The 18,614-nt window shown below is 43.2% G+C and overlaps 1 protein-coding gene across 1 annotated transcript in view; it reads left to right on the top strand.

The window, feature by feature from the left end:
• Nucleotides 1–18,614, top strand: part of ABCC4 (ATP binding cassette subfamily C member 4 (PEL blood group)) — a 1,754,849-nt gene that overhangs the window by 1,609,369 nt on the left and 126,866 nt on the right. The window contains exon 28 of the mRNA XM_078657605.1: nt 12,022–12,194. Coding sequence (XP_078513731.1) covers nt 12,022–12,194 — 173 coding nt within the window. The remainder of the gene's footprint in view (nt 1–12,021; nt 12,195–18,614) is intronic.

Raw genomic sequence — 18,614 nt, 5'->3', positions numbered from 1 at the left:
GCTCTAGCTAATCTCAGGGGAGCACGTTCATTGAAAAAATTTGATAGAATCTGGGGTAGTTTTATAGATTAAAATCAGGAATTTGTTTTTATACTGTTTAAATGTTAAACTCTCATGCATCAAAAATGTAATTGCAACTTTAATTAAGATGATCACACACCATAACTAATTTGTTTTTTTAAATATTTAATTTCGCTAGTTTTCTCTCTGTAATTACTCATGAATGTCTTATGAATGTTTGTTGATTTTTGCTCTTTTTGCTTTTTCCGTCACCCTGTCAACATTAATAAAAAAAAAAATTAAAAAAAAGAGAGTTAAAAAGGGGCATAATCGTCGACGTTTCGACCCTGGCGCAATACGGGGAAATCGCGACCTCTGCTGCGGGTCTTCTTCAGGACAAGTAGGGGGCGGGGAAAGGGGAGCACCTGTAAGGTAAGTATAAATGTATTATATTTACTTCTAAAAAGGTTTCAGTGTTGCCAAAAATTAATTAAAAAAGGGGGGGTGTTGGGTACTTTACCACGGAAAGGACTGTGGCGGTGTAGCAAGGCCAGATCAGTTGGGCGGTACACCTGCAGAAAAGTAAGCACAAGGGGGGAAGAGACTGTTAGCCCATCTCCAAAGGCGCAGTCACCCCACTATAAACACGCCAACCACGGAGTGTTTAGCCCAATTCAGACTCACCTCTGACTAATATATTCAGTTGGAGGTCAAATTTGGTGAGTTTGTAAGTAAACAAGCAGGCGATATCAATCGTGCTAAAAGGGGGGAAAAAGATCTAATCAGTCCCCGGACACACTGCGAGAGCAAGCAGTCAAGTCTAGTAAAGTCTAATAAATAGAGATAAGTGCAACTCACCCTATTCTGGTCAGACAGTGGAAATATGACCGGTTAGTTGAGAGCGAGGAAAAACGTAGCTCTGGTATGAGAGGACCTGTGTTGGAATAAACAACCCGAGTTTAAGTCCAACAAAGCAACACGCGCCGCTACTAATGAAATCTAGGCGTCATTGTAGTTACAGGCACTAGCAGTAATAGACGCCACTAACGTTAGTAAAAACGTCAGCAACGGACCCGGCCCGAGGGAAAATAGTAATTTTACCTTATATTCCTTCGCGGGTCCCTGTGTATTATACTCCAAATGAAATTTAATATTGAGGAATAGTGGCTCGTAGCTGCAGTCTAAGTCCGGCACATCCCGATTCTCACATCCGGGAGGAGACCACGTGATAGTACACCGCTAATCACAGCTATTAGTGTGTGTCAAGGCGTGTGAAGCTAAACAAGGGACTAATGGTTAGGCGCATGCAACTAAAGGTAAAGGAGGGACTACCTTAATGCAAAGCGCTAATCCTATGTAAAAAGGGATCGAATCCTCTCGCCATTAAGGACCTATTAAAGCCACGAATTTAAACAAAAACGTATGAAAAACATACAAAACGAAGGTCAACAAAATTAACCATCAATTTGACAAGGTCAAGTTCACATCCTTCACAGAATCAGTTCATATTCAAAAAATTTAATCAGTTCAAAAACGACAGTAGCACATAATGTAAGTGACAGTACAATGAATACAACAATACAATAAATACATAACAGTACAATATATTGTCACAAGCGGCAGCATGTATTAGGAACAGTTACATGGGGAACGCTACAGCTATTGACAAATCCCTGTTGACAGTGTTGTACATACCAATGAAAAATCATTCAAGAGGGGTGAGGCTGGCACAGGTAGAGAGAGATCAGCCATTTGGCAGTAATGCCATTTGCCTCATTACTTCCTCCTGCTCATTCAGACCCTTATTTACAGTATTAAAGAAATGCATCCATCTGCATTCACGGATGCTTATGGACTGTGCAAAATTTCCTCCCCTAGGATTTAGATTAACTTTCTCAATTACACACCATCTAAGGCTTTCCGGGGTATGATTAAATTTGACAAAGTGTTCAACAAGGGGGGCTCCCTGCACCTTACACCGTACCCTGCTGCAGTGCTGCAGGATGCAGGTTTTCACCTTCTGGGTGGTTTGCCCTATATACATGAACCCACAGGGGCAAAAGATGGCATATATTACCCCCATGGTATTACAGTTGGTATGGCTTTGGAGGGTGTGAGTGTAGTCATTATATGTACATGCCTTAATTTCCATAGCCATAGTGCAGGCCTTACAAGATCCACATTTGAAATGGCCTACTACAGTGGGTAGGTTCCATAGGGTAGTCTGATTCTCCGCACTTTTTTTGTGTAGCATTGAATGCACAACATAGTCTCTCACACTCCTTCCCTTACGGAAGGCATGCATTGGGGGATCCGGCAAACCTGTTTCTTCTGCCACCAAATGCCAATGATTATTGATGATCCTTTTGATCTCGGTACTCCTAGTATTAAACGTAGTGACACATATTAGTCTCCCATCCTCATTCTCCGTCCTTGTTTTGGGTTCCAATAATACCTCTCTATGGCAAAACCAAGCTCTTTTCCGGGCTTTCTTTACTAAACTTTTAGGATAACCCCTTTCCACCAACCTACTCATCAAAATGGAAGACTCTGTAAAATAATCCACTTTGCAACTACAATTTCTCCGCAACCTCAGGAACTGACCATAAGGCAGATTGTCCCTGAGGTTGCGGGGGTGGTGGCTAGAATATCTCAACAGGGTATTCTTTTCTGTCGGTTTTCTAAACAGAGTAGTATGTAAGACACCCTCATCCTCCTTAATTGTGATGTCTAAGAAATTTATAGCTTGGTTACTACATTCCATAGTGAACTGGATATTATCATCTTTTCCATTAAGCCAGTTATGAAAGGTGAGTAAATCATCTTTTGAGCCTTTCCACATAAGCAAAACGTCGTCGATATATCGACGCCATAGAGTAATCTTCTCTCTATGTGGATTGTTCTCGCAGAGAACTAAGTTGTTTTCAAAATAATCCATATAGATAATTGCCAAATTTGGGGCAAAGCTCGCCCCCATGGCTACGCCATTTATCTGCATGAAGTACTCTCCATCAAAGATGAAGAAATTACGTTTCATGGCGATATCCAGAAGATCTATTATGAACTCGGTAGGGACTTGATGTGGTCTAACTCTGTCTTCCAAAACGATTCTTATAACTTCCAAAGCCGCATGTTGCGGGATGTTAGTATACAAGGAGGTGATATCCATTGTAACCAGCAGCTCTTGAGTGGGATCAAATACTTTCTCATCCACCAGCTTAATCACCTGCATGGTATCCCTAAGGTAACAGGCTGTGTTCTCGGCAATGGGCTTGATAAAGATGTCAATAAATTTACAAAGCGGTTCGAGAATTGAGCCGCACCCAGAACTAATGGGTCTCCCTGGTGGATTGTGGAGCCTTTTATGTACCTTGGGTAAGGTGTAGATCGTTGGTAGACGAGGGTGAGTATTATTCAGGTACTCATATTCATGTTTAGTGATAAAGCCCTCAGAGAGAGCATTATCAGTCACCATTTTAATAGCAAGGGCAATGTCCTTAGTGGGATTAGTTGGTAATTTCATATAATTTTCAGCCACCGATAGTTGATTTCGAATTTCTTTGGTATAGTCCTCCCTATTCTGAATCACAATTGCCCCGCCTTTGTCGGCGGGCTTGATCACTATGTCTTGATTTTGCTTCAAATTTTGGAGGGCAGTCCGTTCCTGTTTGGAAACATTATATTTAACATGTTTCTTATCCATCAGTAGTTTGTTTATATCACCCATCACAATTTGTTCATATGCTAACAATTTGTGTGGCATCATCTGAGAGGCAGGTGTAAAAGTAGAAGGTGGCCTCAGACCAGTATTGTTAAATACCGGCTGGTGTGGTATTTTATTAAAGAAATGTTTCAAGCGTACTTTACGGAAGAACTGGCAAAGCTCCAATTTTAAATTGAAACTATTCGGCAAGTTAGTCGGAATAAAAGATAAACCTTTCTCAAGGATTTTTTGTTCATCATTGGTCAAGACATGATTGGAAAGGTTAATCAAGGGGCTAGTCTGATTAGCCAAGACATGGGGCTCTACCACCTGTAGTGTTGTTTGCGAGTTTGTATTTCGCCGTGCGATTCCTGTCGGAACTGGACCTGTTTCCCTGATCGTGATCGACCCTGGTTCCAATAAGTGGGAAATCTGGTCGCGTTACACCTGAGCAAAGTCAAAGTTTCAGGCCGACCGCAATGGAGACCTCTGCGGCTACCCCTCGTGGTAGGTCTCGGTCAAAGTTTTTACCTTCTGACTTAAAAACTTTACTGGAGCTTTTCTTCCCGGGGTCCCTTGAAGCTCTCAGCCGGTCCGGATTCGGAGAGGGTTCGCCGGCTTGCCTTGCGACATGCTCCTGGTCAAATATATGGAAGTCAGACCTCCAGAGCTGTCCACCGGAATGAACCAGAGATCCAGGTTGGCTCGCAGTTGAAGGTGGGCGACCTGACTCTCGTGGTTAGTCCCGGTCACCTTTTCTATGTTCGGACTTACCTAAACTGATACAGAGCTTTTTTTCCTGGGGTCCCTTGATGCTTTTCACCAGGCCGTATTCGGTGAAGGTTCACCATCTTGGGTTTTGACCAACTCCCGGTCAAACTCAGGAAGTCAGACCTCTGGAGCTTTTTATCAGGATGAACCTGGAGGGCAGGCTGGCTCGCGGTTGAAAGTTACCTACTTGGCAAGCCAGGTAAATTGAGTCCAATTATGGAGCATTATTTCAAAGTTGCTCCAAAGCACTCCAAATTTCTGGAACTTCTTCCTGAAGCTCCTTCGAGGGTCCCAAAGTGTCCACAATTTACTCCAAGGGTCTGGAAGCTCTAAGATGGTCCTTGAAAGTTTGGGACTTTAATTCCCACAATCCCCTTGGACAAAACCCTTACACATCCACTGCTAGTACTCCAGGCTGGGGATTCTTGGTGGTGATGGTCCAGGTGAGTTCTGTTAACCTGTAGCTTACAAGGAGTCCACGCCTTAGTCCTTTTGAAGCAGGTTAGATCCACAGGGCAGTAGTTACAGATTGTGCAGCAGGAATCAGTCAGTCAGAGCGCAGGGCCTGGTTGGTGCAAATCAAACTTCTCAGCATGGACCCTTTATCTTCAAGCAGTAGATCTGAGAAGCACTGTCCCTCTCAGATACTTATTCAGTGTTCTCTGGGACACAGGAAGGCACTTCTGTCTAATGAGGTGCACAATGGTCTCCCAGAAAGCACTATTTCTTCAAAATTCAATATGACTGAAGTCTCAGCAGAGAGGCAGGAGCTGGCTAAACCATCCTCCAGGATGGCTCATCTCCATAAACTCCCCCCACCCCTGACATCTGCACATTCCTTCCTTAAGCCTGCCAACTGGCGGGCTTCAGAGAGTAGGGGCATAAATTAAACTGGTTTCTCTGCTTTTCTCCTCCTTCATTTGAAGATCATTGTTTACTAACCCTCCCCCTTGCTATGGCACTCCTATGCAGCAGAACCCTCTCCTCCTAGGATGGCTCTTTCACCCCAGTGGCTACTTATTACTTTATCAAAGCAGCCTGGCTAATCTACTTCATAAAGTCTTATACCTTTGTGTATGTACATTTTTGAATGAGTTCAACAATAGCATATTGTTGGATGTATCAATACCATTCTAGTGAGTCCTTGAATTATATTTTTGGCGTTTTCCTGGTCGGAAATATTAATTAATAACTACTTGCCATGTTAACCTAGAGTTCTGCCATGGGGAAAATGAACTGGGCAATTTCTCCAACACCAGGGAGTATAAAACATCTTTTATAAGGACCCTGACAATATCTACAGCACCCCCACCCCTGGAACACCTAGGGGAGACTTTAGGAGTTATGAATATGTAAAAATATTGTAGATCCTCACTCCACAGTGCTCCAAGCACAAAAGGCGATTTTGAGAAGCACTTCATTACAATGTGGGGAGTGAAGTGTGTAATTTCCCTAAACCCAAGGCAAATACAACCTAGTATATAAGGATCCTCATTATAGGTACCTGATCGCTCACCACTGGGACACCTAGAGGAGACACTGGAGGTACCTAATTTGCCAAAATATTAATTTTTAAGTGCACCAAACACCAAAGTCGAGTTTGGGCACAATGTACATGTTATAAGCAATCCTGCAACACAGGGGTGCTTTTAAACCTACTTCAGGCATCAGCAGTGCACAGATGCAAGTGCAGAAAGGACTGCTGGCCTTTAAACTATCATGCCCTATTATATATTACAAACTTAACCCCCCTACTGTATTATTTACTGGGGCCTTATTGGGGGGGGGGCGTGCCAATCATAGGGGTACCCTATCCCATAGTGTACTCTAGTGTATGTGAGTGTTTCACTGTATTTTAAGTGTGTTTTCAGCATAGCACTGGGCCTGGGCCTGGTTAGGCAAAGCCCGGGGACAGTCAGAGTCAGTGACCACCAGTACCATTCAGCAAAAAATATGGGGGTGCCCAGGTCACAGGATGACTTTGCAGCAGACATTAACACATAAACCTGTGTTTTTTTTTACAGCAGATTCACACATATGGAGGTGTCTAGTTTTTCTGATGCACTGAGCTATAGCTGCCCTATTCAATTTTGAAGAATAGGTGTATTATTTGTCTGTTTCATCAGCTCAACATTATTCGAATAAAGTAAACCAGTTAGAATGAGATGCAGGTTCCATTGAACATGTATGCATTTTTAGGATTAAAACCATAATAAAATCCGCTCTCAGCCCTATTTTAGCAGACTTTCTCAGTGAATCTAGCTCCACAGTAAGTCCTACCTGGTTATAGCACCAGATGTTTTAAATCCGAATCTGGTACTCTTGGAGTACGAAAATAAAAGACTTTCTTTCAAAGACGCAAAACATTTTGCCATCTTTCATAACTGCCATTTGTAAGGTTCTAAGCAGAAAATGCTTTCATGAAGTAGGCACTCTGAACTGGAAAGCAGTGCTTCTAGAACCTTGGTTTTAAGGACTTCAATTAAAATTAAAGATGTATTTTTTGTATTGCATGCAAAACCCCTCACCACACGCTAACGATCTACCAGGTATTTAGTTTTCACAGAGGATCTCTGAACGTTTCTGAGACACAAGAGTGCACAGATGAGGTTTACTCTGCCTAAAGTATCTTCTCTGCCCTGATATCCAAGATGGAGAAATCCTTTATTTTGCAGAGCTGTTGTGTCCACCCAAAGGTGTGGCCAGGGAAATGAGCAGATCCCTCCCATTTGTCTAATCCAAACCATACTAATCTATGAATGGGCAGGCCTCGCCTCTATCCCTTTCAAGGTGATGCAGTTGTTGGAACCAGTCCAACTGTCCTTCGTAGGCTGATTGGTATCTAATACCCATCACCCAGATCAGTCAGTCACCAGTCCTAAGCCATTGTTTAGCTGTGGGAACAGTTTTCCACCTCCGTAATGTGAAGCACTTGTTGGGTGCTGCTTGAGCGATAATGCAAATTAGCCTCCAGGTGCACCAGGCCGGGAAAAGGTAACATTCTAAAAGTAATTTTTTCGAAATATTTATTAAAAATCTGACTTCACCAATGAAATGGACTTTTCAAAATATGAAGAAATAGTCCTTGAATGACAATTTTGTCAGTTTCCTGTCATAAGATACAGTTTAATGTTTATAATCTCTACTTTGCCATTCTGTAGGATCCAGATACTACTCTGTCAGTGAAAATGCCACCTTTTCCCAAGGCACCAAACAGGATGTAGAAACTTTAAGGCAATTCCCTCACATGTCAGTATGTGCCATTGTGCGGCTCCACATTGCCTCTGTCCCACCTCAGTTGTGTTGTTGGGCCCATATATGTGCGTTACATCTCTGCTATTAGTTCTTTTCTTTCTGCGGACCCAGAGTTAACAGTGCTGTATGTGACAGACTTTTTCCTCTCTAGAAAATCAGTCAAATTCCTCAAGTGTGCAGATTTAGGCCATAAAACAGGTCTCAAGTAATTTTGTGAATTTCACAGCCAGATATAGATGACCGAAATCCAAAGCATTTGCCTCTGGTGCCTCAGTATCTCACTGAACTCGGAGTCCTGTTCTTGCTGCGGGAAGATGAATTGCAAGGCCATTTGCAACCGCAAGACCAAGTTGCCCATTGCTGAGCTCCGTCTGAAGAAGCACTCCTAATCAGGATAGCTCTCTCATTACTGAGCTTTTAAAATAGAAGTCTCAGAGTTCAGGTAAGTTGAATAGATCCAAAAAAGCACAAGAAGTCAAAACATGGGTCTTCTTCGTCCCACAAATCTTACTATTTGGAGTCGCACAATGCTCTGGGTATCTCTAGGCCGTGCGGTCATTTCGCGGAACGGGCTTCAACAATGTTCCTGCGTCCACTTTCTCTTGAGACGACTGCAACAGTGGATAAACTCCGTAGGTTCTGAGAGGCTGCAGAGAAAATCTTTGGTACCCCACTGGATTTTGCTGGACCAAAGGTCGGGAGCACGTTGGCGGATCTGTATCTGATGCTGATTGCACCACTCAACCTCCCCTGAGGTCCGCCCCTCCCTCAAGCATGTCGCCACTGTATACAAACAAAAGGTATGAATGGAATGCTTGAATCAATCTCAATGCTTAACATTTTGTGTGCATCTGTAACTTAACTGGTGCTCATGAAAAGCGCTCTGATACCTTTAAGTCTAGTTAGCGCTATATTAAACTCCTCAAAAAAAATCTCAGCCACTAGTAATTACTCAGGTCACATCACAAAAAGTGATGCATCGGAAGCACAAAACTGTCCCAAGGCCTCATAAATAAGGCCCTATATTTCCTATCTCCCTTCCTCTTCAGAAATATATCATTCATTGTTATCCTTTGCTATCGGTATTAGTTTGTGGGTGATTGTTCCACTTCCATCTTTGCTTTTTCTATTTAGAATTCTCTCTCTCATTGTCTGAAGCTTTCTGGGGACGTCTTTCCACCTGATAAGCCTTGAAAACCTAATGAGTGTTCCACTTCTTGGCTTTTTCCCTCTTCGCACCAAGAAAAGCCTTTTGTGTATGAGCGTCTTACAAAAGACACCTGCCAAGACTTAGCATTAACCGAAAATTGGATAATTTGGGGTCCTCTCATGGACATAGCTTACCCTTTGCTGCTTTCTATCTAACCACTCAATACATTGCCAAAACCATTGTTTAAGAGTCGTGGCTGAACTTAGCTTTTTCTAAATCTCCAGAGACCTTTGAGAGATCTGAAAATAGGACTGCCTCCTTGTAGAAAGAGAGACTGTAAGAGATCATCCTGCACTGTTTCACCACTTGTTCAGCCCCTTAAAAGCATTGATCGAAGAAAGATTCCTCTGAGTCAATGTGAAGATTTTTCTGAAACATTGGTAAAGCACAATGAGGGCACAGCTGTTCATCATGTGAAAAATAGTTTGTGCTACATTAATCTGGAAGGAAGCTGGATGTAGTAGGCAGTGCCTATAATGTTAGTGACATCAGACGTGAAATGTGGAGTCACCAAGCAACTTACATTGAAATCGTGCTACTTCAGGGTCGGTTGCAGCAGTGTCTAAAATGTGGCTGAAATCAGGCTGGTGAAAGTTGGAGCCACCGGGCAAACTTAATAGTCCGATTCAAACGGATATTATGGATATTAACAAGATGGCATAGGAACCATTTGTACATCCACTAAATTACCAGTGAAGATTGAGATCAGTGATTTATTTTATTTTATTTATTTTTATTTTAAAGGTTTTATATAGCGCTGGCTAGACCCGGAGGTATCAGAGCGCTTTACATGAGCATCAGATCGTACTTACAGGTTACATCGTTACAAAGGTTACACAGTTATTAGAGCATGGCAACATAGTTACTTGTAAGGTCAAGATAAACAATAAGCACAATTACGAAAGGGGAAAAGCAAGCAAAGGGAAAGATTCAGGGGAGGGGGGAAGGAGCTGGGGAAGTAGATAGGTAATGAAGGCGGGAAAGAGGAGGGGAGGGTGAAGGACATCGCAAGGAAAGAGGAGCCTTCCTAAAGAGTTCCACTTTTGAAGCATTAGCAGATGACAGATGGTAACTTGGTCACATTTTAAGCTTTTCTGGGATTACAGAGGTTTTTTTGGGTGAGGAAGAATTTGGTGTTGCATCCTCTAATGATACTCTGTCTCATTGCCAAAATTAGCAAGATCCAGCTTTAGAAATCAAGCTGCTTCTTATCCTTTTTGCTGTGTAAATAATAACAACTTTGTTTATTCGGTTCCACTACAACTGAGGTGGAAGATTACTCAGAAAGGACAAAGAGCCAGTCACTGGTCACTGTCAGCCTTGAAATCCTTATCCTTCTGCGCACCAATGGCAGTCTAGTGGATAAAGCATCATGAGTCGCATGCACTGGGGTTGGGTTCGAGCGGCAGGAAAAGTATCAACATCTGAAGCTTTCAGAACCAGCATATATTAAGCAGTGTGGTTGTGGGACAAAGCATCAATCTACTTTTTTAAAAGAAACCTTTTAAAAAAAGAGTATAAAGTTATCAGTTTGGCTTCTGATCCTGGCTACCTTGGCTCTATGGAAAAGGAAGTGATGCAGGGTACTTCTGGGTGGCTAGCATCACTTCCCTCGGCATCAGTTGCAAAACTCCCAGACCTGGATCCAATGTGTTTGTGCCTGGTTCCCAACCCAGAGCAATTTAAACTTTTCTGCCACAGTCTTGCTTCTGGGCATGTTTTTACAGAAGAAAAATCTGCAGCTGGAACTCGTAGTTATATACAGTGAAAACCACCACTGACCTTTTATCCAGTTGTTTGCCTTGAGTTGTAGTTGTCATTAGACACAGAAAGCTACATTTCTGGCATGTGGCAGTTCTTTTTTGTGCTCACGTCTGCCATTTAAATTCGACCTTAATATACCTAGTTGTTGTACGTATATGCAGTCTGTATGGAAAGCGGTTTTCTGTAACTGAAATTGCAGTTCTGTCTACGACCATCTTCACATAGGCTCATTTTTTTTTATTGTTGCTTGTACTGTTACATCTCATACATATGGATCCTGTTTCACAGATATGTGCCTTTCCAAACAAATGATGTGACTAGGAAACTGTTTTGATAAGTAGTTTCTTGAACACCTTTCTAATATACTAAGGGGCATATTTACAAAAGACGTGATGGAGCGTGGCATTAGCCTTGTTGGCTTAAGAATTCCCTGCAGCCACGCATTTCTCCCTGTGCTTGTGCTAAACATAGCAGCCTAGCGCCAACACTGGTGCCATAATGAAAGAGTGCCTGCGTTGAGTGGAAGGAGTGTTCATATGCAGGAACTTGTACCTTCCTGCACATAAACAATCTGAAATGGTGTTTTGTAACTTCTATGTTTGCTGCTTTGTGCAGCACACATAGAAGTTGCAAAGCATCATTTTTAAAAAATGATTGTTTATGTGCAGGAAGAGACGCCTTCCTGCACATAAACAATCAACATCATTTTGCTGTTTCTATATGTGCTGCACAGCGCGCATAGAAACAGCAAAATTGAGGAGAAATATGCTTTTCTCCTCGTTTCGCTGTGGTGAGACCAGGTTTTCCCTGATCTTAATTTTGATGCTGCCCTATATTTACGCCACCCTTGTAATAATGGGGCAGCCTCAAAATCAATTGGTGTTGTGGTGGAACGCCCACCACAACACCCATTGCCCGCCCATTTCACGCTAAGTATAGCATGAAAGGGTGCCTTATTTACAAGGCAGTGTTAAGTGGCTAAACGCTGCCTTGCAAATAAGGTGAAGCCCATATCGCCACAGTAACGGCACTAAAAGTGACGCTGTGGTGGCGATAGGGGCTTGTAAATATGCCCCTAAGTTTCTTCCCAGATTCAAAGTAAGGTCCATTGATTCTGAGCATTACTTCAGACAGAAATCCTTAAATTACATTAAACACACAAAACAGGAACCATAAGATATATGTCATAATGACGGTTAAAGGTTTTTTCTAGAATAGTGCGTTTGACTATTTTCTCATAGTTTATGACACCAGCCATGATCTAATGTCCTTGTTTTTTAAGGTTGGAAACTAACTGATCATGTACTCTCATCTACAGGTTCAGCTGAAGGAAGCCATCGAGGAGCTGCCTAAAAAGATAGAGGCTCAGTTATCAGAATCTGGATCGAATTTCAGTGTTGGGCAGAGGCAATTGGTGTGCCTCGCAAGAGCAATCCTGAGAAAAAATCAAATCTTGATCATTGACGAGGCAACAGCAAATGTAGATCCAAGGTACTACAGTCATCTAACTGTTTAAGCAAAAGTACTTTCGTCATATTAAAACGTTTAGCAAATAGTATGATGAGAATAATGTGATTTACTCTCATTCCACTCTTAGTCCCTGAAAGCTGACATCCAGGGATAGGGCATAGAAGTTCAACTGCTTGAAATTAATCTCTGTGTGGGGAGGGCAGTACTGAGAGCAATTTAAATAATGACAATTAGTGGTAGCCAATCCGACACATACTTTGTAAAGGGTTAGAACACTGGCACTGAGGTCTGATTAGAAGGTCTCAGTGCACTCTCAGAGTCGATAAACCAGCAACATCAGTCCAAAAATGTAGTCGCTAGCATAGAGAAAGAGACATTTCCTTACATTAACCTCTCCCTTTACTTATCTCTTCTTTCTTGCTCTCTTTTCCTCTATCTCTTTCTGTCATTACTTCCTCTCTGTCTTTCTGTCATCTCTCACTGCACCTCTCTATTTTTAGTCAGGTCACCCTCTCTACCTCACCTTTCTCATGCTAATAGCTCTCTTTATACAGCTCTATAACTCGCCTGTCTGTTTCTCCTTCTCTCTCTCTCTCTCTCTCTCTCTCTCTCTCTCTCTCTCTCTGTCTACCTCACACCTCTTTCCATATCTCACCATTTCTCTGTATCATTCTCACTTATGGCTCTACCTCACTTCGCTCTATTTTACCTCTTTTCTCTTTACACTCATCTCAGTTTCTTACCACCACCCCTCTTTATCATTGGCTCCGCCTAAGTGTTCTTTCACTGACCTGTGTATCTATGCCATTTCTGCTGCTTATCTGCTCCCGCTCTTAACCCCATACCTCTCTCTCTCTCTCTCTAAGTGGCATCTCTTGTACTTCTCTCACTCCCTAACCTTTCTACAAGTCTACCTCACTGCTCTCTACCTTTAACTTTATCTAACTCACCTCTCTTTCTACCTCATCTCTCTATCTCATCCATAAGTGTGCCCAACCACTCTCCCTTCCTACATGTCTTTCTTTCTAAATTGCTCTGAAACCTTTCATATTCCTAATACATCTACCTCTCTACCGAACTCTTCCTCTTTGCACTTCTTAGTATGTTTCCTTCTGACTTTTTCAGCTTTATCTTTTTACCTTTCATCACTCCCTAACTCCTCTGTCTTCAACCCTTATTTCCTACTTTACATTATTTTCCCTTCTCCCATCTCTAATTCTACATCCTTCTCCCTCGACGTTGTCTCCTGCTATACCATTCTCCTTCTTCTTCTCCCATCTCTAATTCTACATCCTTCTCCCTCGACTTTGTCTTGAGCTATACCATTCAACTTCTTCTCCTGCCTCCCATCCACTCTAATGTCTCTTACTCAAAATTACTTAAAATAGAGAACATCCTTGAAATAGGTTAAGAGATCCAGGGCACTTTTGATGATAGGCTGGTGCTTTCTATGAATCCAAACCTGGGTACTAAATAAAACAGATGCACCAGAAAATATTGGGTACCACATTTTTCAAACTTGCTTACAATTATACTTGAAATTTTTGCAGAAAAGGGGTTGATGGCTTGCATACGTTGTGCCCTTTATGGACTGGCACAGTGGGCAAAAAAATGATGAAATGGTCCTGAGTAATTACCAGTGGTTGAGATTAAATGAAGCACTCATCCCTTCAGTTCTTAGGTTTTCTCATTATGAAGGCATAAGTGCAATGGGTTTCCTCAGACATGGGTCCTCTAACGTACTGTTAAATAAGACTCATGCTGCACCTTATTGCTGAGGTCAGTTATGGCTGAAATCGGTCTAGGGTTACTTCTTCCCCCTTCAAAAGGGACATGGCCTAGCAGATAGGCTAGCCTTTTCCTAGTGATGCATGACCAAAACTGATTTGCACATGGTTACTCCCTGTGTGAAGTTGCATATAGGGAAAACACTAAAGAAATTGAAAGGGAACAACTACCAAGAAGTTGTCTGACTTTCATACGGTGGCTGCACCCGGGATTGACGCCCAACAGACTAAGGGCAATAAGCTTGCATAGTTAATAGCTCCATGGGGTCCAACCCAGGACAGTGGTGTAACGAAACTTGAGGGGGCCCCTGTGCAAACTACATGGAGGGGGCCCCCCTCCCATCCTCCGTACCAGTCTAGAGCTCTCTAGGCCAGTGACCCGCCATACTGCAGGGGATGCGGGGCTATTGTTACGCCACTGTCACCAATCCAGCCGTTATAAGTAACACTGGATGGTGGAGTTAAAGGTTGGGCGTAGTCTGCCCACAGGCTACCATAGGTGGTGGTCCATTCATTACAGGGTCCCTGCCATCAGTACGCCGGGGAAGTTTGTCCAATTTTAGGTGGGTTTCCTGGTGCAGACTCCCGTCATGATATACAACATCGGGCCCACTCATCGTTCAGTTTTGACAAAAGTGCATCCACTGCTCCTTCTCGTTTCCATTTTATAACATTAGACAATGTGACAATGCAGTATTTCAAAAGCAGATGTAACTACAAAGAGCACATTTTGAGAATACATTTTTTAAAGCAATCTTAACAGGAATTGCATAGCTTCATACACACTTTGAGCCCAATTCCATCACAGTCTCTCTCTCTCTCTCTCTCTCTCTCAGTGAGTAAGTCTCTCTCTCTCAGTCAGTCTCTCTCTCTCTGTCATTCAGTCTCTCTCAGTCAGTCAGTCTCTCTCAGCCAGTCAGTCTCTTTCAGTCAGTCAGTCTGTCAGTCTCTATATCTCACTCTTTCTGTCAGTCTGTCAGTCCTCTCTCAGTCAGTCAGTCTCTCTCTCTCTGTCATTCAGTTTCTCAGCCAGTCAGTCTCTCGGTCAGTCAGTATTCAGTCTCTGAGTCAGTCAGTCTCTACTCTCTCTCCACTCTATCTCTCTATTCTCTCTCTCAACTCTGTCCAATCTATCTCTACTGTCTCTCTCTCCACTGTCTCTCTCTCTCTACTCTCTCTCCACTCTCTCTCTCTCTCCCTCTCTCTCTCTCTCTCTCCCCACTGTCTCCCTCCACTGTCTCTCCACTCTCTCTCTCCACTTTCTCTCTCTCTCCACTTTCTCTCTCTTTCCACTATCTCTCTCTCTTCACTCTCTCTCTCCTCTCTCTCTCTCTCTCCACTCTCTCCACTCTCTCTCCGCTCTCTCTCTCTCTCTCGACTCTCTCTCTCTCTCTCCACTCTCTCTCTCTCTCCTCTCTCTCGCTGCACATAAAAAGGTAACATGAGGGGAAGCGCTGAAGAATGCTGCATCAATGGAAGCAATATTAGCTATAACTCATTTGCGCTTGGGGTTTTGTTCAATGGGTTTGCAACATTTTATGCTGCTAAGTTAAACTACATTTGGGCTCATGCGCCAAAATGTAATGTACAACGGTTTACTAATAAAGGATTCTGACTGGCTTCCCCTATTGAAAACATTTGAGCAGTGGATTCAATATTATGATAGTATTTACCTAAGCACTGGAGAGAGGGTGTATTAAATAGGACCATGGAGCATATTTCATGTGTGCCTTATGGGCTGTATTAAAGAGGTGGCACTTATTTGTGTCTTAAATAGTTGTTATGCTGTTACTGTTGAGCTGTAGTGTTCTTGCCATCAAAAATACACGTCATACATTTGCTTCCTCCTCCATTTTTATGGAGATACTGGTGGAGATCAGATAAATGACAGCTCAATCGCTTGAGATCTTGGAGAGGAAACACAGGAATAATTATCAACAAGCAAAAGCAGGCTGCATAGGAAATGCGACTAAACAACAAGTACTAACGTGGCCCAATCAGAGGAGATTAGCAAACTGGCATTGAGAAGGGTAGATGCAGACCTAGACAAGTTGCATTACTGCCTAATGCCCACGTCTTGCTTGACAACATGGTATGGCATGGTGAAAATTAAGGTATGGTGTGGTGCATAGAATTTGTGAAACGGGCACTTGCCATTACTATGGCTGTGTGGTTGCATTGCGCTATGGTCTTACAGGTCCTGAAATAAAAATCCTGAACTTTCTGAAAAAAAAGAGAAACGTGATACGTGTGACTTAATCTTAGTCACTGCTAATTACTCTGAGTGATATTTCAGTTTATGATTTTATTCTCACTGTGCCACTAAATACAGAGTCCAATCATATGCAAATCAGCCTCGATCCAACAGGAACAGTCCAACCTAAACTGGTAGACCAGACCACGTCCGTGCTCCAGTGGATCACAAGCAAACTCAGATCAGCTTTGGCCTGTTTTGGAATTGTTAGTAAGGTACCGATTGGGTCCTGTGGGATGAGCTAGGTGCATGCCCAACCTTGACTGGGCATACATGTCATAGGCAGGGCATCCCACTGAGAAAAGTTAAAATGTGAGGAGTGGCATGCTTGAATTAATCTCAGTCACTGTTATATACTTTAGACCACACTCCAGTGCATGATGGTTTTCCCCACTGTGCCACTGCAAACAGGGACCAGCCCTATGAAAATCAGCCCTCTCCTACTATAATAAGAAGGCTGAAGTGCACCCTGAACTGTTAGGCCACACGAGCAGGAAGGAACACATGGAGCCTCACACCTCAGAAGGCATTGTGTGGCCACATCAGCGAGATGCAGCTCGAGCCCTGTGACACTGCAAGCGATGGGACTCATGGGTGTCTGACTGAGAAAAACATACATGTGATAGATGGGTTGACTGTTTGAATAGAGATTAGCCACTGGTAATTTGTCTCGCTCACATTCGCGCCTCTCGGCCGGTCTCGAAGGACAGAACAGAGCACTTGTATAACACTTTTACAGTTCAGGACCGAGGTAAGCAGAAATTAAGGTAAATCACCCCAAGGAGCACACTAAATTAATACCGGATTAACTCACAGGCAACAACAGACAGCACCACATACGCAAAGGAATGAGGCCTAAACAACAAGAAAAAACGAGGACTGGCTGAAGGTGCCACACCTACCATTCTGTTGTTCTAGCACGCGTTGCCAACAGGTAGAGAAAAATAGTGCCCAGCTGGAAAAGGAAACAGGTAGAACCAGGATGGCACATGCCCTCAGTTACAGAGTGCTCAGCTATCAAGAGGCACATGCGTGGAAATGGTGAGCTAGAAGCAGGCAGGTGGTGCTCAAGTCCCAGATGCCTAGGACAAGGAAAGACTACAAGGAAGACTATGCATCGCTCGAGCTATGTGGAAACTGGAAATAGTGAAATGAATTGATTCTAAAATAGGTCCTAGAGTGTTGTGGGCAACGCTTACACGGCATTCTGCAGGCCCATCAGGACAGCACTCCCTCCCCCAGTGAACACATAACGGATCCTGACACCCATCGCTTTCAGCTTCGGTCGGTTATATATTCGCCTCCCCCCCCCCATCATCTCAGACATCCAGCCCGGCCCCTGCCAGTGCTAAAATGAATATTTCCTAAACGGTCCGTTCCCGCCATCTCCCTTCTGCAATCTACGCCTCTCTCTAAAACAGGTGTACCATCGTTTTGATCACACGACATACTCGAGTTTTGCACGCTCGTCGCTCACCTTAGGCCTGGCTGGCTAGCCTACAGCTTTCCTTTGAAGGCGAATGCCAGGGCGGGCCACAAAAGACAGGGCGACTGATACTAGGCAAGGCCAGGCAGGGACTAGTACTGTTTTTAGTACCACGGCGGCCGCACCCTTCTGGCTTCTTCTAAGTCACCGCAGTACCAGTACTAAGTCACGCGTTCTTTTACAATGCGCATGACAATATTGGCATTAGTCACGAGGGCCGCCCCCACCCTTAAGACCGCGGCACCGCAGCGCGCGGACGCATAGACAACAACTGCGCGCCGCCACGCCCACGGACCTTATTTATTTATTTATGCGATTTTATATAGCGCGAACTTTACTTGAAGGTGTCAGAGCACTTTACATAAGAACCAGTTGAAAAACCTAAGGACATAGGATTACATGCGTTACATAAAGGATACAAACAGAAAAAATTTTGCAAATGTACAAGATGTAAAGTCACACAAGGAGGAGATACAAATGGATAAACTCTAAGAGTCACATAGGAATGGTAGAGAGTACAAAGGTTTATTGCCTATACTAGTGATTAGAGTTATCCCTATATACATATATATACATACATAGTAGATTTCCTCAGGCAGAGTTCCATTAAGTGGGGTCGGAGGGAGGACGTAGTCACAACACCAAGGGAGGGTGGGAGGGATTCGAGGGTATGGAGAAAAGGCAAAACAGAGAGGGGAAGAAACATTTGAGGATCCTCAAGGGGGAAAAGAGGGAAAAGGGTAAAAGATGAGGGAATGGACTTGATGGTTGTAGAATGATATGTATAGCAAACATTTCAAGGGCTCAACTTGTGCAAGAGTTCTTCGAGCAGCGCTTCTCGAAGTTTTTAGAACCACAACCCTAATTTTAGAACAACAAATGTTTACGACCCAACCAACTTTAATGTAACTAGA

The sequence above is a fragment of the Lissotriton helveticus genome, chromosome 8, assembly GCF_964261635.1.
Source record: "Lissotriton helveticus chromosome 8, aLisHel1.1, whole genome shotgun sequence".
NCBI classification, from domain to species: Eukaryota; Metazoa; Chordata; class Amphibia; order Caudata; family Salamandridae; genus Lissotriton; species Lissotriton helveticus.
This window is presented reverse-complemented; position numbering and strand designations above follow the sequence as displayed.